This window comes from Danio rerio, chromosome 18 (genome assembly GCF_052040795.2).
Source record: "Danio rerio strain M-AB ecotype USA chromosome 18, GRCz13ab, whole genome shotgun sequence".
Classification (NCBI taxonomy): domain Eukaryota; kingdom Metazoa; phylum Chordata; class Actinopteri; order Cypriniformes; family Danionidae; genus Danio; species Danio rerio.
In genome coordinates, this window is record NC_141038.1 from 20,215,783 (window position 1) to 20,242,637 (window position 26,855).

General features: G+C 38.5%; 5 protein-coding genes across 7 annotated transcripts in view; 1 reads left to right on the top strand and 4 right to left on the bottom strand.

The window, feature by feature from the left end:
* Positions 1–8,734, bottom strand: LOC147839705 (protein-glutamine gamma-glutamyltransferase 5-like). The gene is made up of 5 exons (XM_087293679.1): positions 8,663–8,734; positions 5,770–5,920; positions 5,570–5,628; positions 635–771; positions 1–556 (listed from the first exon to the last, which is right to left on the bottom strand). The coding sequence occupies exons 1-5, from the start codon at positions 8,732–8,734 to the stop codon at positions 379–381; spliced, it is 597 nt and encodes a 198-aa protein (XP_087149805.1). The 3' UTR covers positions 1–378.
* Positions 1–26,855, bottom strand: part of dennd4a (DENN/MADD domain containing 4A) — a 343,904-nt gene that overhangs the window by 20,988 nt on the left and 296,061 nt on the right. The window lies entirely within an intron of this gene.
* On the bottom strand, positions 2,817–4,796 carry LOC147839706 (uncharacterized). Of its 2 annotated transcripts, none has more exons than XM_087293098.1 (2): positions 3,699–4,796; positions 2,817–3,656 (listed from the first exon to the last, which is right to left on the bottom strand). In XM_087293098.1, the coding sequence occupies exons 1-2, from the start codon at positions 4,122–4,124 to the stop codon at positions 2,847–2,849; spliced, it is 1,236 nt and encodes a 411-aa protein (XP_087149224.1). In that variant the 5' UTR covers positions 4,125–4,796; the 3' UTR covers positions 2,817–2,846. The 2 variants fall into 2 exon arrangements, with proteins under 2 accessions (XP_087149224.1, XP_087149225.1); XM_087293099.1 differs by having other exon boundaries at positions 2,817–3,147; positions 3,194–4,796.
* LOC559142 (alanine--tRNA ligase, cytoplasmic-like) lies at positions 8,624–22,148 on the bottom strand. The gene is made up of 4 exons (XM_087293125.1): positions 21,793–22,148; positions 10,194–10,385; positions 8,890–9,034; positions 8,624–8,819 (listed from the first exon to the last, which is right to left on the bottom strand). The coding sequence occupies exons 1-4, from the start codon at positions 21,813–21,815 to the stop codon at positions 8,751–8,753; spliced, it is 429 nt and encodes a 142-aa protein (XP_087149251.1). The 5' UTR covers positions 21,816–22,148; the 3' UTR covers positions 8,624–8,750.
* LOC103908610 (uncharacterized) lies at positions 21,230–26,402 on the top strand. 2 transcript variants are annotated; one of them, XM_087293107.1, is made up of 2 exons: positions 21,230–26,028; positions 26,187–26,402. In XM_087293107.1, the coding sequence occupies exon 1, from the start codon at positions 25,248–25,250 to the stop codon at positions 26,007–26,009; it is 762 nt and encodes a 253-aa protein (XP_087149233.1). In that variant the 5' UTR covers positions 21,230–25,247; the 3' UTR covers positions 26,010–26,028; positions 26,187–26,402. The 2 variants fall into 2 exon arrangements, with proteins under 2 accessions (XP_087149233.1, XP_087149232.1); XM_087293106.1 differs by having other exon boundaries at positions 23,165–25,931.

The following is a 26,855-nucleotide window of genomic DNA, read 5'->3' on the forward strand; positions in this document are numbered from 1 at the left end:
TATGGCTTTCATAATTAAAAGTATGTATTTTATTTTCAAATCAAACACAACAACATTATACAGAAAGTACAAAAACAATTACTTCACAAATTTCTTAATCAGATTAACATTTTATATAATAAAAGCAAGCGTGTATTCACATAACTCTGCATTTTACAAAAATAGCTTTTGTGGTTCTTATATTCAAGGTCTGCATGAAAAAAGCATGGTAAAATATCATAGTGACATCATAAAGTAATTTTAAAGAGAACTCCTCAGAATAAACAAACAGCCAACAAATGATGTAATAAGCAAAAGAGCTGTCATTAGGTATATCGCATTAACTACATTTACAGTGAAGTATTCTGATGTGCACTTCTCTGAACTGTGCATGCTTGTCTAAATTTCTGGGACAGCATTTACATGTCGCATTCTTGTCCGAACAATGACAGAGGCTTCTCCCTTGACATCTCTAAGTCTGTCCGAGTCAAAGTCCACGAGCAGTTTCCTCAGGCCAGCGCGGGTGGGTTTGAAGGAGAATTTAACAGTCACAGTCTGCCCAGATTCAATCTTGCCACTATAAAGACCAACATGCATACATTAACAACCATAACTTGGGTTTATAAGACAGTTAGTTTCTAATACCAGTACATACTGTGTTTTTATTTCTCTGGCCTCTGTTAGTCCTGCTCCCTCCACAGTAAACACACCCCCTTGAAAATTAATAGGTAAGGGGTTGGTGAAGGAGACGTGCGCAGTCAGTTTACGGGATACAATTGCATTGCCAATAATCTGAAAATCAGAAAAAAATATTGCTTATTAGGTCACAGTGTCAAAGTCACAGTCAGCTTTATTGTCAATTCAACCACATGAATCGAAATAACGTTACTCTCAGACCCTATAGGTGCCTAACATATAATGTTAATACAAAAAGTAGAGTCTTGAGAAAGAATTTACAATAAATACAATCATACATAAAATGTAATCTAAAAATATACATAAAATGTAGTCTAAAGAATAAAAAAGAAAGAATAAAAATTTGTAAACAATACAATACAATACAATACAATACAATACAATGACATTAAGGGCATATGGCAATGAGTGCAAACCAGTTGTGCAGATATAGAACAGTATATAGTGCAAAAAGGCTTGTAAACATGAGAATTATGATAAAGTGACAGTGTCATGATATATAGGGAGGTAGTCCAATGGTGCATAAAGTGACCAGTGCAGATGTAAGTGTGTATGTGTGTGTTTTCATATGTGTCAGAGTCCAAAGGTGCATGGGGAGGGAAAGGGGAGTGGTGGTGGAGCTGGGAGAGAGTTCAGTTTCCTGAGAGCCATATGGATGAAGCTGTCTTTTCGTGTGTTGGTCCTGCATGGCCTGGAGACTCCGCTGTCTCCTCCCTGATGGCAGCAGACTGAAAAAGCTGTGGATTGGGTGGGTGAGATCTGCTGTTATGCATGGGGCTTTTCGGTTGAGACTGAATTTGGGATGCTGAATTTAGCATGGCGTGACTTTCCGTTTTTAAGTTACAGAATCCCAAATTGTAACTGAGGAAATTTGATTGTGCTGGTCAGTTTGTAATTTGGCTAATAAATGTAAAACTTTAACAGATTCTTATTTTTGTATTTTAAAAATAAGTATTGTTTTCATATTTCTTCATCTTAACCTTTAGGAAATGTATTTCGTACATTAAAAGGGGTGATAATGATGATAATCTTTTATGCTAAACCTTCTAATTAAATAGAAAATAAGGAGAATAACTGTAAAAAGACACACTTTTTGGCTACAGGCCTGCTTTTATATTATAGGGATATTTGTTTTTCTTACTATCAAAGTCAATGGTTACAGGTTTCTTGAAAATTTCTTTTTTTGTGTTCAACAGAAAAAAACACTTATAAAGGTTCGAAACTACTACTACTACTACTATTATATATATATATATATATATATATATATATATATATATATATATATATATATATATATATATATACAGTTGAAGTCAGAATTATTAGCCCCCTTCGATTTTTTTTCTTCTTTTTAAAATATTTTCCAAATGATGTTTAACAGAGCAAGGACATTTTCACAGTATGTCTGATAATATATTTTCTTCTCGATAAAGTCTTATTTGTTTTATTTTTGCAAGAATAAAAGCAGTCTTTAATTTTTTATGAACCATTTTAGGGACAAAATTATTAGCCCCTTTAAGCTATATTTTTTCTCGATAATCTACAGAACAAACCACTGTTATCCAATAACTTGCCTAATTCCCTTAACCTGCCTAGTTAACTTAATTATCCTAGTTAAGCCTTTAAATGTCACTTTAAGCTGTATAGAAGTGTGTTGAAAAATATCTGGTCAAATATTATTTACAGTCATCATAAAGATAAAATAAATCAGTTAGTACATGATTGTTAATTTGATTAATTTTTTTGTTTTTTTTTTCCCCACAGTACTACATTGAAAGATCAAATCTAAAGAGTATGCCTGTACAGTACACCATGGTCCAGAGTGGACACAATAATGTACCTAGGGCTGTGCAATATATATAAAAAATTATTGTTAGATAATGGTATATGCAATACTCATATCACAGATATATTTATATAATTTATAATAATAATAATAGTTAACACAATTAAATTTAACTCAAAAACTATCATTAATCTCCTTAAACAGGGAAATAAAATTTAACAAGAAATATCACAATACTCAAAAGCAACGTGCCAAATTAAAATTAGACCATATGTTACTTGAAAAATTACACCATTTAAGTAATCAATGTGGCTATAATTGTTTTTATATGCAAAATAAAAATAAAACATCACATTTTTAAGAATGCTTTATTTACAGCAGATCAGAAATAGGATGCAAATGACATTAAAACACAAAATGAGGAATGAAGAAAGACATCTGGACTCCAATTTGTCACCAAGCGGACAGGTGCAGGAGACACATAGACGGTCCAGGAAGAAGCCGGAGGGACCGGAGCAGTAGAGACCTCAGTACAGCTGTCCGGACTCAAACAGGCAGAAGTAGAGCCCTCTTTAATCCAGTCAGGCGCCAAACAGGCAGAATCGGGAAAGTCCTCGGTACTGCATTCGGGACTTAAACTGGCAGCATCAGGAGAGTCCTCAGTGCAGCAGTCGGGACTTAAACTGGCAGCAGCAGAAGACTCAGCCGTATAGCAGTCGGGACTTAAACTGGCAGCAGCAGAAGACTCAGCCGTATAGCAGTCGGGACTCAAACTGGCAGAATCAGAAGAGTCCTCGGTACAGCAGTAGGGACTCAAAGAGGCAGCATTAGGAGAGTCTTTAGTACAAATGTCGGGAGTCAAACTGGCAGCATCAGGAAAGTCCTCGGTACAGCAGTCGGGACTCATACCGGCAGTACCTGGAGAGACCTCTGTATTCCTGTCATGAGTCGAAACAGCAACACCAGAAGAGAACTCCGCAGAGCAGTTGGGAGTTAAACAGATAGCAAAAGAGACCTCAGTGCTTCTGTCAGGACTCAAACAGGCAGCAGCAGGAGACTCCTCGGTATAGCAGTCGTGACTCAAACGGGCAGTACCTGGAGAGACCTCTGTATTCCTGTCATGAGTCAAAACGGCAACACCAGAAGAGAACTCCGCAGAGCAGTTGGGAGTTAAACAGATAGCAAAAGAGACCTTAGTACTTCTGTCAGGACTCAAACTGGCAGCAGGAGAGACCTCAGTATTGCTGTCAGGACTCAAACTGGCAGCAGGAGACTCCTCAGTACTGCTGTCGGGACTCAAACTGGCCGCTGTATGAGATAGGGCAGCACTGTTGTCAGGAGCCAAACAGGCAGCAGGAGAGACTTCAGCACTGTGGTCAGATGAGGCCTTGGTGTATTTTTTGCCACCTCTTTGATGGGAAAAGGCCCACCTCCAAATTGATTTCTTCTTTTTAGAAGAACGCTTCTTTCCTCTTTCCACATCTCTCTCTAGATGTAAATTGTTTTCCACTTCATCTGTGGAAGATTGTGGTGGTGTACAATGATAGTAGTCCACACTGCCACACTCATTTCTTGACGGTTTACAACTTGAACTGAGCTGACCCATATTTGAATTGTCAGAGCTACAGAATGAACAAACCAACAAGAATTGCAGTAACATACAGTGTGATGTCACATATAGAACTCACAAATAGAAGCCAGCATTCTGTGGCTTCCGGTTTCTATGGTAACCAATTCCATTGTGTCCCACTGTCCCACCATGTCACCACGTTTAAATCATTAAATTCTCAGTTTTTACTTGGTATTCTACTTTTGACATAAAAAAAGTAATTTATATTAATAATAGGTATTTATATAAACACTTATAATACATATATATAAATTTATATAAATACTTATAATATAAATGTCTTAAACAAAAACAGTGAACTTAACTAATCAGAGATATAAGCTGAGGTATTGTGGACTGTTTAAAGCTAGCTCATTCTTGATTGAGATCAAATGGATAAAATGTGAAAGGTCAAGTATAAAATGTTTTATATTCGTTGTAAAATATTTGTATGAAATTCCATTCATTTCCATTTAATACTAATATGTGTTGTTAAGGAATAAATTTAGACAAATTTAAAATTGATTTTCTTGATTAAATATAGCAGAATATTTCTGGTGACAACCAGATATTTAAACAGATCTCATTACAAATTTGAAAAGTTGGTTCTTTTTTAAAAATGCATAAACTAACAGATCTATAATAACCATACCTCAATGATTTCTTATTGATTTAAAAACAATTATCATCTGGTTATTAAGGATATAACGATTCACTGGACTCACAATTCGATAAGATTCACCATACTAATCTCACAATTCATGATTCAGTCACGATTTTTAAGCAAAATTATTTAAAACAAATTGAAGGTGAAGAGTGCTTTCATTTCTTTCTTAAATGCAGCACTGTTTTGCTAAATATAAAATATTTTCTGCCATAACTTAATTGCTATTTTATAAACAAAACAAGAATAATACAAACTAAATACTAGGGGTGTAACGATACACTCAGCTCACGATACAATGTGTATCACGATATAATGTTCACGATTCGATATGTATCACGATATTTGGAATAAAAATTGAAAATTAAACTGAAATTCAAATTTTATTTTAAAAAAATTTTAATTACCAAGTAAACTATTTTTTATGTATTTCTTTTGTTTCAACTTGTTAAACTGAACCTTCTTTAAGAAAATAAATTAAACAGGACTGTCTCTGGAAAATAAAACAATTAAAAAACTTCTTATAAAATATTATTGAAATTATTCAGTTCAATTGAATTTAACAGTAAGAGCTCAAGGCTTTGTTTGGTCACTTGCGTTTTTTGTGTGTGCAATCTACATTTCCAGGTAATCAGCAGTTCTATAAAATAATCCTGAACTGATGTGTATCTGTCTGAGAGGTTTTTATGTATGGCTGTCTTCATGTTGGGCATGAGGAGTGACAGGGTGGCCGTCTTTTCATTACACAGGACAGTCGTGGCTATTTTCAGCAGTTTAGGCAGGTTTACTATTTCTTCGGCATCGCTGATGTCGATTTTACTCTGTCGCCCACCTCTTGCTCGCTGTTGATGTGCAGGTGAAGTGAGCTTGCACCAGTAAACAGCATCCCCTCTGTTCAAAACATGTATCACGATTCATTCAACATTTTACCCACATTTGTATCGTCACATATTTGAATCGATTTTCAACTGGCTAACGGTGAATCATTAAATCCCTATTAGTTATCATTTTTTGTGGTATCATGTGCTTCACCTGGTATAGTTGTGCTTTCTCCGAGACTCTGGATCTTGCGGTCTAGGATGCGGCGTCCTCTGCTGAGGGTTTTAAGGAACTGTGCCTCTTCCTCATTGATGATATCCTTTACCATATAAGGATCTTTCCGCAACTCTGGAAAAGCATCACCCTGAAAAGAGCAATAAACTATTAAATGAACATGAGAGAGTAAGTATTAGAAAACTATATTAAAATAAGGCAAATGCCTTGATTAACCATTACTAATAATGTACATCTATTTTGTAGCCAGTTTAGACTAGTCATTTCATCCTCTTCGTAGTAAAGATTTTTTGAGTTGTTTGGATTAAAAAATGAATTATTGAATGTTTCACTCACTCTCGCGACTGTGCAGGTGCACTCAACTGCAAAGCCAAGTGAAAGTAGGCTTCAGTAAAAAGGTAATGCAAAAACGCATATGATTAACAACAGCTTTAGAAAGCAAAAGCCAAATCCATTTTAGGAAATTTAGAAACCTGGCCGGATGAAATGCCAAAAAGTAGCATCTCTGTGGGTCTGCAGAGCATGTGAGACTGTGTGAACACTAACAAGTTTCGTGCAGACAGAACGAAAGAGAGAAACAAGAGAGATTTTTCCTCTACTTAATCGATCACAGATACAATATAGTGTAAAAGAATAATAGAAATAGTCAAAAAAATAAAAATAAATAAAAATAAACAAAAAAAAACGTGTTACTAAATATAGTTGGGCGGTGGTTAATATACCTGGTGGCCCGCCCAAATAAAGTCTATGTGTGAGAAGCACTGAAGTGCACAGTATTGATGCTAACAATTAATTGATGTAGATTAATTGTTGATAATTAAGTATTGCTAAGTTGTATTGATTCAAAGAATAAAGAATGGATGTAATTTTTGAGCATAGTTGAGGCGTATGCTGCTTACACACAAAATGTACTGCAGATGCAAGAAAAAAATTAGAAAAGAAAATAAAAAAAATTAAGTGGGCACACTTTTTTAAATAAACACTCCTTTGTAAAATGTTTGAAGAAACTGCTACACAAGTTGCATAATTTCACTCTATTTATGATATGTTTGTACATTTAAAAATAAAAAAGTTTTTTTTTTTGTAGATTTTATCCTTGACATTTTTGAAATGTGTATGAATCAGGTTATCAGTGTATGGACTTGTTTATACAGGGCTCGAAATGAACCTTTTTGCTTGGTAGCATTGGTGCTCCTAACTTTAAAAAATTTAGGCGCATCAGCCAAAATGTAGTCGCACCCACCAATTATAAGCACCGTTACTACAAGTTTTATACAAACATATTTATTGCATTTGAAATCAACAACAAGCTAAAAAATATATATATATCCAAGCATGAGGAAAATATGTCTCAACGAAATCCAGTTATCACAAGAAAATCAATTTTTATAACATAACTGAGTGACCAAAGGTACACGGAGCGCTCACCAGCCCAGCACGCACTGCTTGACATGAATTAACCTTTTAATGATATAACTGTGCTGTTCTCACGGGTGCTGTCTGATATTGCACTGATGCTTTTGACATATACTGTACCTTATTATATGCATACGTCATGTTAATAGCAATACCGTTCTTTTTATAAATAGCGATATTAGTTTACTCAGCGCAAACCCGTTAAATTGTTAAACTTGACATATAGCTGCCACTTGCACGGCAGACAGCATCTGGTGATTAAATGAAAAATTAAACAGAAAAAATTAGCTCGTGCTAGAGGTGGCAAGCAGTTCCCTGAAAATTCCATCCCACAGAATTTTCATAGCGGACTTGAAGCCAACGGAAGTCTTTTATCCACTCTTCTAAAAGTGTAGATGGTGGATTAACATTCAGCACATGAACACTAGTAAGATTTGTCATTATTTGTAACTTTAGGTGCCATGGTTTCTAAAACAAAATCTGTCAGTGTTATCTTCATTCTCATGTTCAGCGCGGTAGAGCGGTAGTAGCTCTCTCTGTCATCCCAAGCCAGAAGGCATTGACTGAGTGATTGACAGCTGATATTTCAGTGCTAGAGCAGTGGGCCAATAAGAAGAGCGCGAAGGCGGGGTAAGCATTACGTTCTTGGCTTTGTTTACGGCAACAAGTTGACACAACTGTTTTAAGCCATTCCTGAGTGCTGCATTACGCGTTTCAAGTGAAGAGATGCATTCTGCGAAAATGTCTCCCAAATCCGCACATGTGGTGAACATTTTGCAGTAAAAACTGGTCGCACACAACAATTTTATGGACTCGAACAAATGCTCCTAAATATATTTTGAGGTCGCATAGATAAAATTTCCGGTCAAAATGGTAGCAATTTCGAGCCCTGTTATATTTTATTGCTATCAATCAGTCAAATAAAATAAACAAAAAATATATAGAAATTCTGAATTTGTATCAATTTGAGGAATGTGAAGACTGATCAAGTAGACCAATATCTAAATGGCATAAGTAAACACATCAAGTTCATTCATAAATAACAATGTTTTTTTAACAATCTACATATTTTCCTTAATCTGCACAATATTCTATGCACATTTGGGAAAATAAAAGACCTGGTCACATGGAGCCACAGATTCACCAGTTGCCAATGTGCAGATCCAAGTACAATTTGTACATTACACATTATATTTAATCATTCAAATGTTCTATTAAAATACCAATCATAGATTCTTTTTACAATGCCACTAGCCTTTTAAATACAGTAAAAACATAATACTTTGGGTGAGAGTTCTTGTGCTTTGTGAATCATTTGCACATCCTGTCATGTCGGTGACAATGTGCCACTGAAGTAGATAAAAGATGAATGATCATTTGATTGTTAATTACAAAAACAATTAATGATGGAAATTTGCGGACACTCCCATCCCTCATACAAAGCAATCAATAACACCATCATCTCACGCTCTGCCAGTGTTGTCAGGTCTGCCACCATCAGACAAGGCGATTGTAATGGTGCGGGCATAATCAGCCAGGACACGTTATGCCATATCGATGCCATCGGTGTCTTCTGCACCAACCTTTCCTGTGTATGCTCTTGCACCTGTGCCCTGAAAAGCGAGACAAGTTGTTCAATTGCATGCAAAAATAAATGTCAATCCATGCTTTCTGTGAGTTTACCTTCTGAATGGCTTCAAAATAAGGAACGAAGAGGTCAGTGTCGTAGTTAGACATCTTGTTTTGTAGAACAGAGACCAAGCGCTCAAGTCCCATCCCTGTGTCGATGCTCTTCTTGGAAAGAGGCTTAAGCACGGTCTCTGATTCTCTGTGCAGAAGCATAGCCATACGTTAATAACAAATGTGTGCATACTTGAAGTATCTTTGTGCAAAAAATTACTATGCACTAATATTATTCTGCTTAATCAGTATGATCCAAAATGAACGTTTAATATTTAAAATACAAATTAGTAAAAACATTTTAAAAGGATACTTATTCATACTTTTCAACAACCATTAATCAAGATTCCAGTGTCATATTATCTCTCAGTCATCACTGTAACATGCTGATCTGGTCCTTAACCAACTATATTTATTAAAATGATTATAAAAAAAAAAGTTAGTTGCTGCCAAATAATATTGTAAACTTGATGTTAAAAAAAGATATTTGATGAAGGGAAAGTTCAACAGAGCATTATTTCTTTCATATGATTTTATTTATACTAAAATTAAATGTATTTATTCCTGGCTGATGCCAATGGTCATTTTCTTTAGATTGATTTGTTTCTTGAATCTAAAGTGCAATTAGTTATAAATATACAAAAGGCTGCTTTAACTGCCTGCTCAACCAAATGGTTGACCATATTTTGACTGTTTTAAATAATGACTGTTCAAGTCATTTAAAGAATGACTGTTTTAAATAACGGTTTACACTACACAGCATTGTTGGTTTACAAAAAAACAAAAACAAACATAGTCCTGTTGTACTACCACATTTGATTTAGGTTTTATTGTATATATATATATTAAAAATATATTAAATAAATTTAAAAATAAATTAAGATTTTTCAGATTTTCATAATATATTTATTAATTCCAGTACTTTTATCATAAACTGATTTATCAACCATTTGGTAGAGGTTGCTATTTTAAAAACTATGGGATGTGCTAAAAAAAAAATGCATTGAGTTTGTTAACTAGTGACATATGGAGTTAAGAAATGTAATTCAGAAATGTTTTTCTTGGTGGGGCAGGTAAAGGGATAAAAGCCAATGCCAATAATCCACACGGTAGTGGTATTCTGTGCATTTCTATGGATGAATAAAAATATCTCTTATACAAGACAATAACCAACATAATATCTCTTAGTTTTCTGTGCATCCCTATGAATAATACATTATTTAAGAGGCAGTAAAGCTATTATCTATTTGTATTTGATTGCTTTTTACCTTTGCTAGCTGTACAGTAGCAAAGAGCTTTAAGTTTACCTGTTGAATTGGATAAACACCAAATTCCAGATTTCAAGCTTATTTGGGTCATCCATGTTGACCAGGTGTGCAGCATCTCTGCCTCCAATGCGATCATAGTGGATCTCACTGCACGGCCCACATGGACCAGTGTCCCCCATCTCCCAGAAGTTATCCTTCATGCTGCCAGGCAGAATACGGCTCTCCTCCATTCTGATACAGAAAGAATATAAACAAATTTACATCAATTCTACAACTTGTATTATAATTAAAATTGGTCATTTTAACCCATATAGATAATCTAATCACAGTCATATCACCCTGCAGCCCAAGACCGGTTACTCACTGAAGCTAAGCAGGGCTGAGCCTGGTCAGTACCTGGATAGGAGACCACATGGGAAAACTAGGTTGCTGTTGGAAGTGGTGTAAGTGAGGCTAGCAGGGGGCGCTCAAAGTGCAGTCAATAGCCCCTTTCACACAGTGATACTGTAAATATCTGAAAAATTTACAGAACGACTTTACCAGAAGATTCAAAAAAGTGCTGTTCACACAGGCGAGGACGTTACGGAATTTTTCCGGAAAAGAGCATTGACACATCCATTCCAAAATACCAGTAAATTCTGACATCATTAACCAGAAATGAGCTCTAAACGGCTGCGCTTGTATTTGTAAACGTTTGACTACATTACAAACTATAAAACTATATATAATATAGTTAACTATAAACTATAAAAAAGACAGATGACAATAAAAAAGCAATAATTTCTTCTTCTAGGAAACAATAACATTTATCTTTAATATTGCAATTTACGGTGAAATTCTGCCTTCCTTTTACATTCACAAACTGAAAGTAATATCCAAAAAAGCAAATAGATAATTCACAAAAATATTATTAATCAGGTCACCCTTAACTTACTCTAAACCCTTTATGAATTCCTTTATGATGTTAAACGCAAAAGCAGATATTTTGAAAAAATGTTCAAAACAAGTTAATAAGCTACCAGTTTCCAACAATCTTTACATCTTATTTTGTGTTCTACAGTTTAAACTATCAAAATAATGATAACATTTACATGTAATATTCTTCAACCAATTAGGCACATACATTCACTTTTTTTTGCTAAACTTTCATATATATTGTTGAGAAGTATTCAACTAAGTTGCCAGTTTAAAGGTGATGATCACTGTGGTGCATCGATTAGAATGCATGAGACGGGATAGTTAAATTATGTTGCTTTATTCCACAATGGTGAATAGAGATGTGGTTTGGTTTAAAACACGTACAAATCCACCAAACAACGCTGATTAGCAACACACAACTTCTCTGCCCGTGGCTTGACTCCGACTGCATTGTTCTCTCGTGTGCTCGCGTGCACGTCTTTGTAAGGCACATAGGATAAGTAGTCCAATAGCGACCTCTACAGGACAGGTTGGTGTAATGCTTTATAACAGCCGCCCCCAAATTTGTTGCACAAATTTGCAGTCACTCCAGCAACACTTTTCTCTAATCATCGGACACAGTGGGGAGGCGGATCAGCCTGCTAGTCGGCCTGATGTAGGATCGATCCTTCACTTGAACCTCAGCTGTTCGGATTCTTCCATCAGCTCCTGGGAACACCTTGATGACTCTTCCTATTGGCCATAGTGCTCTGGGCAGTTGAGGGTCCACTATGAGAACTACTGTATCTGGTTGTAAAGGGTTTGTGTCCGTTTGCCATTTTACTCGAGTTTGCAAGGCAGGTAAGTAATTCTTCAAGAACTGGGACCAGAATCGGTCAGCAAGGACTTGACAGGATCTCCAGCGCCGTCGACTGAGTGCTGCTGAGTCATGGTAAAGTATTTGTGGCAAAGAAGGGTCTAGCCGCCCCATTAGAAGGAGATTTGGGGTTACTGGGTCTGGGTCAGCCACATCAGAAGAGATGTAACCTAACGGCTTGGAATTCAAGATTCCTTCAATTTCAATCAAGATGGTGTTAAGCATCTCTTCTGTCACAGACTGAGCATTGAGTGTGGCATATAATGCTGTCTTTATGGATCTGATTTCCCTTTCCCAGGAACCTCCAAAGTGCGGAGCACTAGGGGGGTTAAATATGAACTTGATCTGATGCTCTGCCAGGAGTGTTTGAAGGGAAGGGTGCATGTCTTTGAAGGAATCACTGAGTTCTCGCTCGCCTCCTTTAAAATTAGTGCCTTGGTCAGACAGTACTTCAGCGGGCTTGCCTCTGCGAGAAATAAACCTTCTTAAAGACATCAGGAATGAATCTGTGTCAAGGCTGGTTAAGACTTCGATGTGCACTGCCCTTGTCGTCAAGCATTTAAATAGGATCCCCCATCTCTTTTCATTACGGCGGCCTATTTTTACAAGAAAGGGCCCAAAGCAGTCCATTCCAGTTGAAAAGAAGGGGGGACTGTGGAGGCGCAGGCGTGCAGGAGGCAAGTCTGCCATGCGAGGAACCACTGGCTGAGCTCTCCATTTTTGACATTCCACACAGCCACGTTGCTCCTTTCGAACTGCCTCGCGGCCACGCAGTATCCAGTACTTGCGTCTTAACTCCCCAAACAGTCTTTCCGAGCCAGGGTGCTTTAGGTTACTGTCAACATGTCTGATGAGCATCTTAGTCACTGGGTGCTTTGGATCTAATACAACTGGATGAGCAGTTTCTAGTTCCAACTGGTTGCATCTGCGTAGTCTGCCACCAACGCGAATGATGTTCATCTCTTCATCAAGTTCAGGTGCTAACATAGCTAGGCGACTTGATGATGGCACTGGTTTACCAGCAGTAAGAGACTGAGTCTCCTCCGGGAAACTCTCTTTCTGGGCAGCTCTGAGAATCTCTAATTCTGCCATCTAGTAGTTTTCTGCGGTAGGGCCTGGAGAGTCAGATGGGGCCGCCCCATGTAGATACTGTGCAGTTGCTTTCAACAAGTCATTAAAGCAGTGAAAATCTTTGGGGTCAGGATAACCAGGGTTAAGGGTGTTTGTAGCAATATTTAAGCAGGAAGCAGGTTTACGTAACTCTTCTGAATCTTCCTCTTTGGGGCCGACTGGGATATTAGGCCAGTATTTGGGTGAAAGCCACAGAAAGGGAGGTCCCTTGACCCATCGATTCTCACCTGTCAGTTCCAACAGAGTTTTCCCCCTTGTGATGTCATCAGCTGGGTTATTTAGAGAGTCAACATAGTGCCAGTTTGTGCTATCCGTTAGATCCTGAATTTCGGCGACTCTTGTCCCGACAAATACCTTGAACCGGCAGGAATCAGAGTGAATCCAAGTAAGGACTGTGGTTGAGTCGGTCCATAGTGTGATTCGTTCAATGTTTAGGGTCAGTTCTCTTTGTAGCAGATGTGCAAGTTGGGCGCCAGTGAGGGCGGCACACAGCTCCAGCCTTGGCACTGATAGCTGCTTCTTAGGAGCTACTCGTGATCTTGAAGTAATGAAGGCTACTTCTACTTGACCATGTGGATCTTCAGTGCGCAGGTATCCAACACACCCATAAGCCCGTTCTGACGCATCACAGAAGATATGCACTTCTCTTGTACAACTGGGGTGGTCTAGGTGAGGTTTTGTGTAACATCGGGGCAAGCTCAGTTTCTCCAGATGAGGCAGTTCACTCTCCCATGCTAACCAAGCTTCCAATATGTCATTAGGGAGTAACGGATCATCCCATTCTCTCTGTTTATTCCATAACATCTGCACAAGGATTTTGGCTCTTGTGGTGAATGGAATTATGAGTCCAATTGGGTCATATTGGCTGGCCAACACTCTATAAATGTTCCTCATAGTTGTGGGGCTTGCTTCCCTCAAGTGGGATTGGTATATTAGTGTGTCAGATTTACACCTCCAACGTAGTCCCAAGGCAGGTTCCTGCGGGTCCATTTGGCTCTGATTAAGCCATTGCTCACTATCCTGGGAGAGTATTGCTGGAGGAAGGTGTCTTATGACCTCTGGGACATTGCTTGTCCATTGCCTTAACTCAAAACCGCCACCATTGAGTAGTTCTCTCAATTTGTTAACCAATGCTTTGGCTTTTTCTGGTGAAGGGAAGCTTTGGAGCCAATTGTCCACATAAAAGTGCCTCTCAACTGCGTCACGAACCTCATCACCTTCCTGACTGTGGTCAGTAACGTGCCTTTGAAGTGCATATGTGGCACAGCATGGGGAACAGGTTATCCCAAAGGGTAAGACCTGCCATTCATAAACGCTAGGTGGGCTTTCTTTGCTCAGGTCACGCCATAGGAACCGTAAGAGAGGTCTGTCCTCAGGGAGGAGTCGTACCTGATAGAACATTCCTCTTATGTCGCTGCTGATGGCTGTGGCATGTTCCCTGAATCTCAACAAGACACCCAATAATGAAGAGCTCAGATTGGGGCCAGGCAGCAGCAGTTCGTTCAGATTATGTCCTTGATGTGTAAAGGAACAGTTGAACACAATTCTAGCCTTCTCATTGTGGGTCACCATGTGATGTGGTATGAACCATGACTCACTAGAGGACTTCCACACGTCTTGGCTTACTCTTTCAACATATCCTAAGTTTTCAAGTTTTAGAATTTCTGCATTGTACGCTGTGGCGCGATCTGGGTCTTTGAGCAGGCGCTTCTCTGTATTGCGAAGATTGGCCAGGACAGAAGTTGGTGGGGCAAACAAGGTTGGCATAGACTGCACTCTTAGCAAGGGTGTGGCATATCTCTGTACTCCATCTACGTTCACTCTAACAGTCTTGGTCTGCAGGAGATCCATAGCTGCCTGATCCTGCCGAGATCTTGTAACGACCTTCTCATTTCTGTATGGCAAGACATCAAGCTTCCAAAGATTTTCCACATGATTATGCAGCTCGGCTGATGGCGAGAGTGTAGATGTGAACAAGCATGACTGGGATCCATTCTGTAATGGCAAGTACTTAGTAGGGCCTTGAAGTGTCCAGCCAAGTCTTGTCTTAACAGCAGCTGGTCCCCCTGGAGGTCCCAATCTTACAGGTTGAATTGGAGTTATCAGATGTGGGAAATCTGAACCGATGAGAAGGAGAGGTTTGGCACCTTTTATGTCTGGTAGAGGCAACTTTCGCAGGTGTCTATATTTACACTGCAGTCGTTCAATCGGGTATGTGTGTTCTGCTAGACCTAGCTGATCAGCAGTGAAGGCCCTTATTATCTTATAGACTCTCTCAGGTTGGCTGGCGGGTGAGATGGTGAAGGAAACAGATGAGCCTTGTATCACCCGGAGGTCTTGTCGTACTGTTCTAAGGGTAAGGCTCTCAGATTGCCCTTGTAATTTTAGCTTCTGTGCTGCTTCTTGAAGGAGAATGGTTCGTTCTGATCCATCGTCTAAGACAGAGTATGTTTCCAGTGTATGACTGCCATTACGCAGGAGCACTTTACTGACTTTTAGGAGGACTTGACTGCACCCAGCTTTCCTATCAAGATACAGGATATCAGAGGAAAAGTTAACCAGTCCGCAAGTTGTTTCATCCCTGTGTTTCTCCTCCTTACACAGTTCTCCTGGTTGGGTATTTATTTCGTGAAGCGCAGTCAGATGCTTGCCTTTACAGTTACTGCATTGTGCTCTTAGACGACACTGGGCTGCTTGGTGACCTCGACCGCATCTCCAGCAACGCCGGTTGTTTATGACCCATTGCTTCTGCTGCTGTCTGGTAAGCTGAGAGAAGTTGGAACAATCATCTAGATTGTGCAGGTTATTACAGCAGTAAGGACAGTATACTCTGACCTTTTCAGGCCACTGTGAAGGGGACTTTGTTGCAGAAGGTGCTTCAGTCAAGGTAGTTTGTGTAGAGCCTAATAAAACATTCATTGACTTGCTTCGTGTTTTACCATCTCTCTTTGGCTCTCTTTGCCTTTTAGCAGCCTCTCTGCCAGTCTCTATGCGGTCAAGCATATCACCACCTTCTTGGATCTGCAGCTCATACTCCAACCACTCTGAGAAGTCCATAAGGGAGGGAACTCCTTTCCTTTGGGGGTGAAAATATCGCCTAAAGTTGGCCCTAAACTCCTGTGGTAATTTGCTGCTTAGCCTGGCCACGTGTGACCCACACTGAAGTTCAACACGTCCTTCCTGCTCAAGTTGTTCAAGCATTCCGACCAGAGCTCTAACCCTCAGTGCGAATTTACGAAATCCCACAGAGTCTCCTGATCGGATAATTGGCCCATCCATTAGCTCTGCTATTCTCCTCAGCGCCAGTTGGTGAGGTTGTCCATAGTGCTGAATGAGTGAGGCCATAGTATCTGAGTAGGGGAACAACGAGTTACTATACGAGTCAGCTATTAGGAGTGGCTCTTCAAATTTGAGATGGTCCACCAGAATTTGATATTTGAATCTCTCTGTAGCGTCAGGTGGGAGAATGTTCTCCAGGGATATCCGAAGCCTAGCAAACTCTCTGGGATCATCACAAGTGAAGTCGGGAATGGAAGGTTTGGGACCCCTATATGATCTCTCTTGTCTACGGGGTTGTAAATCAGTAAATTTATAGTCTCTTGGTGGGGGCAATGGGGGAGCTGCTGTATTACTATAGTCTGACCAAGACTCTGACTCATCTGGGTCATCCTTTGGCTGGTAATAATTTGGTGTAGATGGGGGAGATGACCGTTTTAGTTCTAGTTTATGAATTCGCTCTTTCAGCTCTTCCATAAAATCTGAGATATCTGGATTGGGCTGTTTAGGCCGTTCATGTAATGTCACAGGGGGAGGGGGTGGTGGCCATTCCTCTTCAGTTTCCTCAATAACGGACTGCTGACCAAGCCTTTTTGCTACATTGTTGGGAGTCTTTATCATGGCACTGTGAGCAGGCACTGCTACTGATTGTGAAAGAGGATGAGGTGACAAAACAGGTGACAAAACAGCATTCTGGTTTATACGCTGCTGCATTTCTATCATGGTCGAGTATAACTTTCTATTATCCTCCTGCAACTGTTGAATAACTTCTAGCACCGATGGGTTATAATGTGATGGTGCAGGAGTGCTCTCATAAAGGGGAACCTGACTTGAGACCAAATTCCTTTCTTCCATCCCTCCTGTGCTCCAGTTACGGGTAGTGGGATACTTTGGGAGAGGTGTCATCTCGGCAGATCTCTCCATATAACTCCCTCTGTCCATCATACTAGCAGGATGTTGCCTTGGCTGTTCACGTTCTACTAGTCTTGGAAGGTCAACTTCATACTGCTCTAACCAGGCTGGCGGACGTCTGGAGCGGCTTGAGCGAACATCATCTGGTCTAATGGGTCTATCTGATGGAGCACGGGCCATATTATCCACAGTAATAACCAAATCCGGCTCGAAGGACCAATTTTGTTGAGAAGTATTCAACTAAGTTGCCAGTTTAAAGGTGATGATCACTGTGGTGCATCGATTAGAATGCATGATACGGGATAGTTAAATTATGTTGCTTTATTCCACAATGGTGAATAGAGATGTGGTTTGGTTTAAAACACGTACAAATCCACCAAACAACGCTGATTAGCAACACACAACTTCTCTGCCCGTGGCTTGACTCCGACTGCATTGTTCTCTCGTGTGCTCGCGTGCACATCTTTGTAAGGCACATAGGATAAGTAGTCCAATAGCGACCTCTACAGGACAGGTTGGTGTAATGCTTTATAACATATATATATATATATATATAACTTTGTTCAAATCTCCCTACTTGGTTCATTCCGGCATTGGCGAAGAGCAGCGTGGGGTCATCCAGTGGAATGGTGGCTGATGAGTGGACATACTGGTGTTCATGGCGGCGGAAGAAGTCGATGAACTTCTCACGGATCTGTGCAGCAGTCAGTGAAGAGTCCATGCTTGTTCCGTTTTTCACAGGAGACTAGTGATAAACACAAACACGGCGAGTCAGAAACCGGTTACACAAAAACAGCGGGTGGGGTAAACCCAATGTAATGCAGCTGCTTTGTGGTGCTATTAACCGGCAACAATTATAAATCTGTTAGGGACACCTGTGGCACACCTGTGGCCTGAAGAAACATCAGGTACACCTCACGAATCATTAACACTGCATCAATACCGGCACATGCCTGAGATTAAAACGGTTAGTAAGGAGGCAAGTTTTAAATTCATCAAACACACTAAATTTGATCTATTTAGGAAAATGTGCTGAGAAAGTCTGCCACTACCTTCTTTATGTGGGAAAAATAGACTGAAGAAATGTTGCATGATGTTGAAAAGAAACGGACTTTTACTTTTTTTTCTTTTCCTTTTCATATATATTGTAATATAAATCTAATTTCAAAAGATGACTAGTAACACTATTTGGAATTGGTAATATTAGATTGATTGAGATTATTTTGTAATTTGCATATTACAACAAAGTACATTACAATAAAGATGCAAATGAAACAAATTGTCTTTTAGGGTTTTCTTAAACAGTATTGAGACTCAGAAAATTCAGTCATATTTAAAACATTCACTGTTTAGTTTTCATTGTATAAATAAATACAATTAATCTTTGTTTAAGCACAGGTCACAGGTCTTTAGAAACACATCTAAATGAAAACCTTTCACTATATTAGGGTTAAACTTTGCGCAGACTCCACTAATTACGTTCTGAACTGTGGTGGCTGGTTATTAAGGCTGGGCGATTAATCGAAAAGTACAACATTCAGAACCTATAATCAAACAAATTTTCCAGGTCATTTTTTTCAGTTACTTTTACTAGTACTTTTTTGACTGCTATTTTTAGGCAATGTGAGTTTTAATTTCAGTTGTTCAACGTTTATGTTCAATACATAATCATAGATAGTAGATAGTGTGTGTTTCTTCCAATTATTTTAAAATCAAGTAATGGACCCTTCATTTAAAAAGCTCTCACTTGTAATATGTGAACATATTTACTGTACAAAACTTGTCAGTAAACTATAAGGACAAAACAAATGAATAAAATATTCGTTCATTAGTGGTAGATGAGTTAAAATGTTCAATTAATCGAGATTTAGATTTCAGGCCAAATCGTCCAGCCCTACTGGCTACTAAAATTTCAACTTGACATTGCAAATCCTGTAATGTGAATAATGCAGATTTACACACAGCAATATGGATGCTGAAACGATATATGGTGCAGCCCTAGACTGAAGTCAAATAAATTTGAATGAAAATTAAAAAACACAAGTATTACAATGCAACATCAAGACACACAACATGTCTTTTGAATAGGTTAAAAAAAAACTCTGTGTAAAACTGAGAAATGCTTTAATAAGAAGCTCCTCAGCAGGTGGAGCCAGAAAACGGCAAACAGACATCCCTGAAGTAATTACAGTGCCACTCCCATAACAACTAATCCAAAACATAAAGATATTTTTTTAAATGACATCTCATAAGCATTCAAGCCATGCATGCCAGAAACAGCATCCTCCATGAAACAATGAACCAAAATGCTTCAACATTTGCACAATGACAGCAAGAATGTGTTAGGAGTAAAATACATTGAATTACATCATGACCCATTATACATATAAGGGCTGCACAATATTGGAAAAATCTGACATTGCGATATTTTGCTTTGCTGTGATATACATTGTGATATATTTCTATTTTCATCAGATGATTTGAACAGCCCCATTAAGAAAGATTTCATTAGTTACATCGACTGGGGTGATCAAGTCTTTTTCTATGCAGTGCATCTGCAAAAAACAATAAATTACAAGCATATAAAAAAGTGAGAGCAAAATTTAAAGGTTTCTTGGGAGTCTAACAGTACATATATTTAAAAACTGAACAACTAAACACAAAATAACATGATTATCCATGTATAAATAATTTATATAATAATATTAAAGAACACCTTTATTCTTTAATAAATGATCAAATCCTGCGTCGAGACTATCGCGAATACACACATTGCGATATCGATGTTCAACCAATATTTTGTTCAGCACTAATAAAAATTATGCTAATTATATGTATAGTTGATAGTTTTTTTGTTAAAAATTAACTAGAAAAACAAGATACTGGAAAGAATTCAAGCTACTCTGGTGGTAATGGAATTACTGTTAAACTGTTCTTTTGAAACTAAATCTTTGCCTAGATCTCTTTGAGAGCTAATTTTAGCCTCATACTTGAAAAGAGAAAACCAGATGAAGAGGGCTCTTCATATCAGCCTTCTCAATAAGGATTTTAAATGACTGTTTAAAGTGTTAGCTTTGAGATTAGAAAAAAATATTGCCTTTGATTATTGAAGTTGATCAAACTGGGTTTATTCATGGACAATACTCTGGTGATAAAATGGGAAAGTATTTAAAATATGTAATAATGACAAAACACTACTCTGTGGATCTCCTTACTTCTGGGTTTAGCAATGCTGCCGTTGTGGCCCCAACATTATGAAGCTGCAGGCATGGAGACCCAAACACATGCTCAAACAGCTAGTGTAACCCCGCCAGTCCTACACCACCAAACCCATTCCGAGCTGGGATCGAACCAGCGGCCTTCCACATGGGAGTTGGTTGCTTTACACATATAATACACATATAATACAGTGTAAATTCACTAATGTTAATACCTGACCATCATAAACATTTTAATTCTGTGTAAACTCACAATTGTTGATCCTTGACCATCAAAAACATTTAATACAGTGTAAATTCACTAATGTTGATACTGGACCAACAACATTTTAATACAAGGTAAATTCACTATTGTTGATTCTGGAGCATTAAAAACATTTAATACTGTGTAAACTCACTAAAGGTGATCCTGGACCATCATAAACATTTTAATACAGCGTAAATTGACTATTGTTGATCCTGGACCATCAAAAACATTTAATAGTTTAAAGGGGTGGTCCACTACGATATTATATTTTAAACTTCAGTTGATGTGTAATGTAGCTGTGTGAACATAAACAGCATCTCTGAATGTAAAATATTCAAAGTTTAATGCAAAGGGAGACCTTGATTTGTACAGAGTTAGCTTAGCAACGCCTACAATTAACGAATTTTGGGGACTACAAAAAATACTTCCGCCCCCTGTGAGATCACAAAAGTTCGTTATTGCGCATCCCACACTGCGCAGGTAAAGGCCGTGGCCAGAGGCGCTGTAACGTTACTGCAGAGGGAGAAATGCCATCCTGCTGTTTCCACAGAGCTGTTCTGTTTCTGTTGTTGGGCTTCCAAATGACACGACCCAAACACAGAAGTGCTTACAGTTCAATATTAATTATGTTCCAGAGAACTATAAAATACATAGCAAGCATGATTTGACAAAACACAGCTTCCAGAATCTCTCCCAGTTCAGTGCTGGATTCAGTTAAAATCTCCTCAAAGATGGAGCAAGGAGACGCTGTGAACTCTGAGTCATGACCTGTAAGTGTTTTTATTTGTTAAAATTGATCATGACATGTACAGTGTCTAACTTTAACGGTGTGTTGTAGCAAAGATGTAAACAACGGGAAATTATGGTAACCGCTAACGACTTAGCTAACGTTACAAATCCATATTTATCAAACGGCTGTAAACGGGCACACACACACATACACATACACGCACTCTTGGCCAGCACCTGCGTCTCTCTGTGTGAGACGGCAGAGTTTCTCTCTATAGGCAGCTATGCTATGCGTTTTACAACTCGGACAATAAAGTCGCAAAAGATATGTGAACGATTCATGTTACTTACACAGGCATATTCCGCATATGCATGAAAGACGTCCTGTAACGCGTTGATTTAAAAAAAATACAGCAATGATTTCCCAACTGGAGTGTAACATCAAAAACAAATCAATCCAGGCTCACAAAGGTCTCATCTCACATCTTGTGCTTTATTCTGTCACCACAGAAAATAACTTAATCCGAGCATGAGAGAAAAAGAACAATAAAAATCTCTCCCGCGCACATGCGCTTCTCGTGTTACAGATGCTTCATCGTATACACGCATAAACACACTAAAAGGCACAGAAACAGTTAAAGGAGCCGCATCCCATTTTCACTCGTTACAGACACGTGTTGACTGACTGACTGACTGACTGTTTACACAAAACGCGCGTGCTTGTCAGGGCGTGACGTGAAGCCGATCGGCGTATCACAGCATATTATGATGATGACCAATCAGAGTCACTTGAGGGTGGGCCTTTTAGAGGAACTAGGAAATATGACAGTCGTTTTCATGTTAGCTGAGTAGCTGTGTATAATCAAAGTGAGATTTATGAAAAAATAACACGATTTCCTTCAAGTTAAACATGAGCACACATTGCTTTGCATCTTATTAACACAACCAAGCCTTAAAAATAACATTCTGGACCACCCCTTTAAATTCACCAATGTTGATCCTGGACCATCATAAAGATTTCAACACAGTGTAAATTCAGTATTGTGGATCCTGGACCATCATTATTTTAATACAGTGTAAATTCACTAAAGGTGATCCTGGACCATCAGAAACATTTAAATACAGTATTGTTGATCCTGTACCATCATTATTTTAATACAGTGTAAATTCACTATTGTTGATCCTGGACCACTATAAACATTTATATATATTTTTTCTGAATATCTTTAGAGTTTGATCATTTTATTACACAAGACATTCGAAGATTGATGTTCTGAGTACTGAGAGAGAGGGTCAGTATTACAAGAGAGAGCACTTTACCACTAGGCTACTAGAATTGATTATTGATCACAGTTTGAGTTCCCTAGTGTTGACCATGGACCATCATAAACATTTTAATAGTTTTTTTTCTGAATATCTTTAGACTTTGATTATTTTTATTTAAAAAAACAAACTGAAGAGGATTACTGAGAACTGTGAGAGAGGGAAGATCGGCAAGACACATGAGGCGGGAATTGAACTCGAGTCACCTTAAGCAAATCAGTGTTACAATCCAGAGCACTTTACCACTAGACCCCTGATAATGAGTATTGATCACAGTTTGAGTTCTCTAGGGTTGATCCTGGACCATCATAAACATTTTAATACAAAGTAAATTCACTATTGTTGATCCTGGACCAACAAAAACTTTTTAATATTTTGTTTTCTCAATATCTTTAGAGTTTGATCATTTTTATTACACAAGACAACTGACGAAGGTTACTCTGAGAACTAGCAGAGAGGAAAGATCAGCAAGACACATGGGATGGCAATCGAACTTGAATCACCTTGATCAGACCAGTGTTACAAGCCACAGTACTTTACCACTAGGCTACTGGAGAAGGTTGTTTCCTCACAATTTAAGTTGCCTAGTGTTGATCCTGGACCATCATTAACATTTTAATACAGTGTAAATTTACTAATGTTGATCCTGGACCATCAAAAACATTTAATACAGTGTAAACTCACTAAAGGTGATCCTGGACCATCATAAACATTTTGATACCGTGTAAATTCACAAATGTTGATCCTGGACCATTAAAAACATTTAATACAGTTTAAATTCAATATTGTTGATCGTGGACCATTAACATTTAATACAGTGTAAATTCACTACAGCTAGACTTAACAACGCTTTGTTTAAGCAAATTTGATGAACGCGATCATGCATGTTGAATCTGAAGGGAGTCGCTCCGGCTGTGCTGTCCTGGGCGTGTTGTGTGTGTGCGTGAGTGTATGTCTGTGTCTATTTTGTTCCTAGCAAAAAGAACAAACACCTAAACGACACAGATTTCGCCGTCCATATCCCTAAAAGTTGTTAAAATGTTTAGAGATGTTGTGACCAAAGTCCCTGCAAGAATTAGTCTTTGGTGCGACACAACTCATACTTCCAGTGCGTGCCTTTTATGTACTCCTTTGATGCTTCTTACATCCCTGTGGCAGAACCAGTGGCAACAAAATTAGGCACCGAAGTGCATATGCTGATTCAGTGATCCTGCTTGTGATCATGCCTGTTCTCACTCTCAGCTCACATCATTCAAAAGAAAAGGTCCACATTAACACAAGGTCCCCTGATAATGTCAACAGACTGGACTGTCTTAGCACCTGGCTAAATGTAAAGGAGGACTAAGCAAAATAGTTTTTTTTGCAGTCCACTTTGAATCCAACATGGAAATCATTGTTTTCTTTATTGGCATTGAATGTTTTGAAATTCACATGGCACTAACACGCCTGTGTTTTTATTTCTGTAATAAATATGGCTGTCAAGTTGGGATCTTGCTGGTTTATTGTGGGTATGTTGTTTACATGAGGAAATCTGTGTTACAAGTTAAACAAAATTCTAAAAATTCTAAACAAATATATTTACAATTTGAATTGTTTTTTGTCTGGCGTTTACATTAATTTTACTTTTGAATAGCCAAAATGACAAGTTTCAGTCTTTTAAATGTAATTAATCATGATTAATTAGGTTTTTTAATCGATTGACAGCACTAATAATATTTACATACATACATACATACTTTATTTCTATATATATTCAGAAGATTATTAAGGGATATCATGTGAGAGGTGAATTTAGGAGTTTTACACTCGTGAATATTATTATTTTATCAACTCTATTCAGTCAAATATAAATCACTCTTGCAGGTAGGTTTAGTGCTGTGACCGAATATCTTCAGATAAGAAAATGTCCCACACTCAATCCTTCATTAAATAAACTGAAGCATCTGAGGAGACAAAGGTTTCTGCTAAAAGTTTCTCTAAACCAACAGAAACTGGTTATTTTCAATAGATGTATATGTTAAACCTTTAAAAATACCCACACACACACAGACAAAGTCAATGCAGAGGGTGCGGTTTTCTGATTATTTTATTGGCTTGACAATTGTTACATATGTACCTCCAAAGCATTTGTGATGTTTACATTAAATAGGACATATAAAAACAATTAACATAGTAATGGTGGTTTTTCTAATGAATAATAATTAAGAGCACATTAAACAATCATCTTTAGGATAAAACAATAGTAATAAATACTTTATTTAATACTTAACAAACTAAGATTCATTCATAAACAATTTAGAATCCTGTGTGTGTGCATGCGCTTTCAGCTGATGGTTGCTTAGCAACGACAGTCACAGAATGTGTTCTATATTAGTGTTCCATACTAGAACAGCGCATAAGCCAGTATTCAGGACAGTAACTTGGTGGATCACACAGCTACTGTACGAATAGACAAATCTGTGATTGTGAAGGACTCGTTCGCTATGGATGCTCACTTAAATCAGTCTTCAGACAACCATAATCGCGAGTGGTCATTGGTTGTTCTGACTTTGGACCCAAAGGTGAACGTACAAGAACTGATTGAGTCAATGAAACAGTTCACCCAAATCCACTCTTTGGATCTGTCCTATGATGAAGACAATAATTGCAGATCCATTTATGTGACTTTTGAGCATTCAGGACGGGAACAGGAACCTCATCCTGTGCTCCCCACATACCACTATATTGAGCGGAAGACACTGCTTGTGAGCAATCTGCACCCAATGGTCACCGAACAACAGCTTATTGAAAAGTTTGGTCCATTGGGGTCCATCTCGACTGTGCAAGTGTGCAGAAACAACATCGTCTCTCCTGTGTATGCCTTTGTGACTTTCCATCATCGACTCGATGCAGTGCGAGCACAAAAAGCTCTGAACTTCACTCATTTACTGAATAAACCTCTGATCATCATGTGGGGCCCAGACAAGACAACTGAGGTCCTCTCAGATTATGACAGCAGCTCTCAAAGACAAACAGAGGAGAGAGAGGCAGCTGGAGAAACAGAGGAGAAAAAGACCAGTGGAGAAACAGAGAGAGAAGCAGCTGGAGAAACAGAGGAGAGAGCGAACAGCGAGTCTTCATGGAGAAGAAGGATCTCCAACAATGTGAAAAGTGCTGTGAAAGCCACGGTAAGCAGTCCAGCAACCTGGGTCGGAGTCGGCATAGGTGTCTGTGCTGCTTATGCCTACTTCAGGAGCAGGAGCTAGTGTGGACTCATTCTAAAAGGTAATTTATCTCATTTAAGTGACATGACATCTGACTGAGCTTAGTAACACATATGTTTATATAGAATTCTCTGTGGGTCAGAGGTCATGTTAATTCATACTCAAATTCAGGTTCATTTAGACATCGACACTGATTTTCTTGACTCTGTTCTTTTCCAGACGAGAAGGCCTGCCTCACAATCTCCACTCATCATCCCCAGAGTGACCAATCACTGCTCCAGAAAGAAGAGTGACCGATCACCGCTCCAGACAGTGTAGTGTGACCGATCACTCATTCTGACTGAGAACAGTGATTGGTCACTCCACTTGGCAATTTCAGCTTGATTACCCCAGCAGGCCAAACACTTGCAATAAATGTGAATTGAATAAACTTAAGTCTTGTGTGTCTCTCATTCAGCAGTAAAGCTCAGCCTGTTGTAATTTATATCCATCCAAGAGAAGCATGGCAGCACTTTGTTCCAGACACAGAAGTAAACAACAGGATTTTCTTCACATCTATTGATGTGTTAGACAATAATTTATCGACCGTTTGAAAAGAAGGACTGCATCAAAGAACAATCAAATGTAGAATTGCCAGCTTTAAAGCAGGACTTCCATTACAATGTGCAGTGGGTCCTAATAATGTCAGTACAGGAAGATATTCTGAAGAATGTTGAAAAAAAGCAGCCGTTGGCTTCCATAGTATTTTTCGTTCCTACTATTGTGGTTTTTTTCGGTACCACTTTATTTTGATGGTCCATTTGAGTATTAGTAGACTGTCTGCCCAATATCTGCTGATACTGCTGCTTTAATAGACATTTAACTGACTATAAGAAACTCTGCAAGTAC

Coding starts and splice junctions, on each gene's coding strand:
- LOC147839706 (XM_087293098.1), bottom strand. CDS start 4,124: ATGTTACTGCAATTCTTGTTGGTTTGTTCATTCTGTAGCTCTGACAAT. Junction 3,657..3,698: donor GTCCTGACAGCAATACTGAG/GTCTCTCCTGCT, acceptor AGAAGTACTAAG/GTCTCTTTTGCTATCTGTTT.
- LOC147839705 (XM_087293679.1), bottom strand. CDS start 8,734: ATGCCCGCACCATTACAATCGCCTTGTCTGATGGTGGCAGACCTGACA. Junction 772..5,569: donor ACATCAACAGCGAGCAAGAG/GTGGGCGACAGA, acceptor TCTGATTTTCAG/ATTATTGGCAATGCAATTGT. Junction 557..634: donor GCCAGAGAAATAAAAACACA/GTATGTACTGGT, acceptor TGGTCTTTATAG/TGGCAAGATTGAATCTGGGC.
- LOC559142 (XM_087293125.1), bottom strand. CDS start 21,815: ATGCATATGCGGAATATGCCTGT. Junction 9,035..10,193: donor GTGTTTATCCAATTCAACAG/GTAAACTTAAAG, acceptor GCTTCTGCACAG/AGAATCAGAGACCGTGCTTA. Junction 8,820..8,889: donor ATTTTGAAGCCATTCAGAAG/GTAAACTCACAG, acceptor CTCGCTTTTCAG/GGCACAGGTGCAAGAGCATA.
- LOC103908610 (XM_087293106.1), top strand. CDS start 25,248: ATGGATGCTCACTTAAATCAGTCTTCAGACAACCATAATCGCGAGTGG. Junction 25,932..26,186: donor AAAGTGCTGTGAAAGCCACG/GTAAGCAGTCCA, acceptor GTTCTTTTCCAG/ACGAGAAGGCCTGCCTCACA.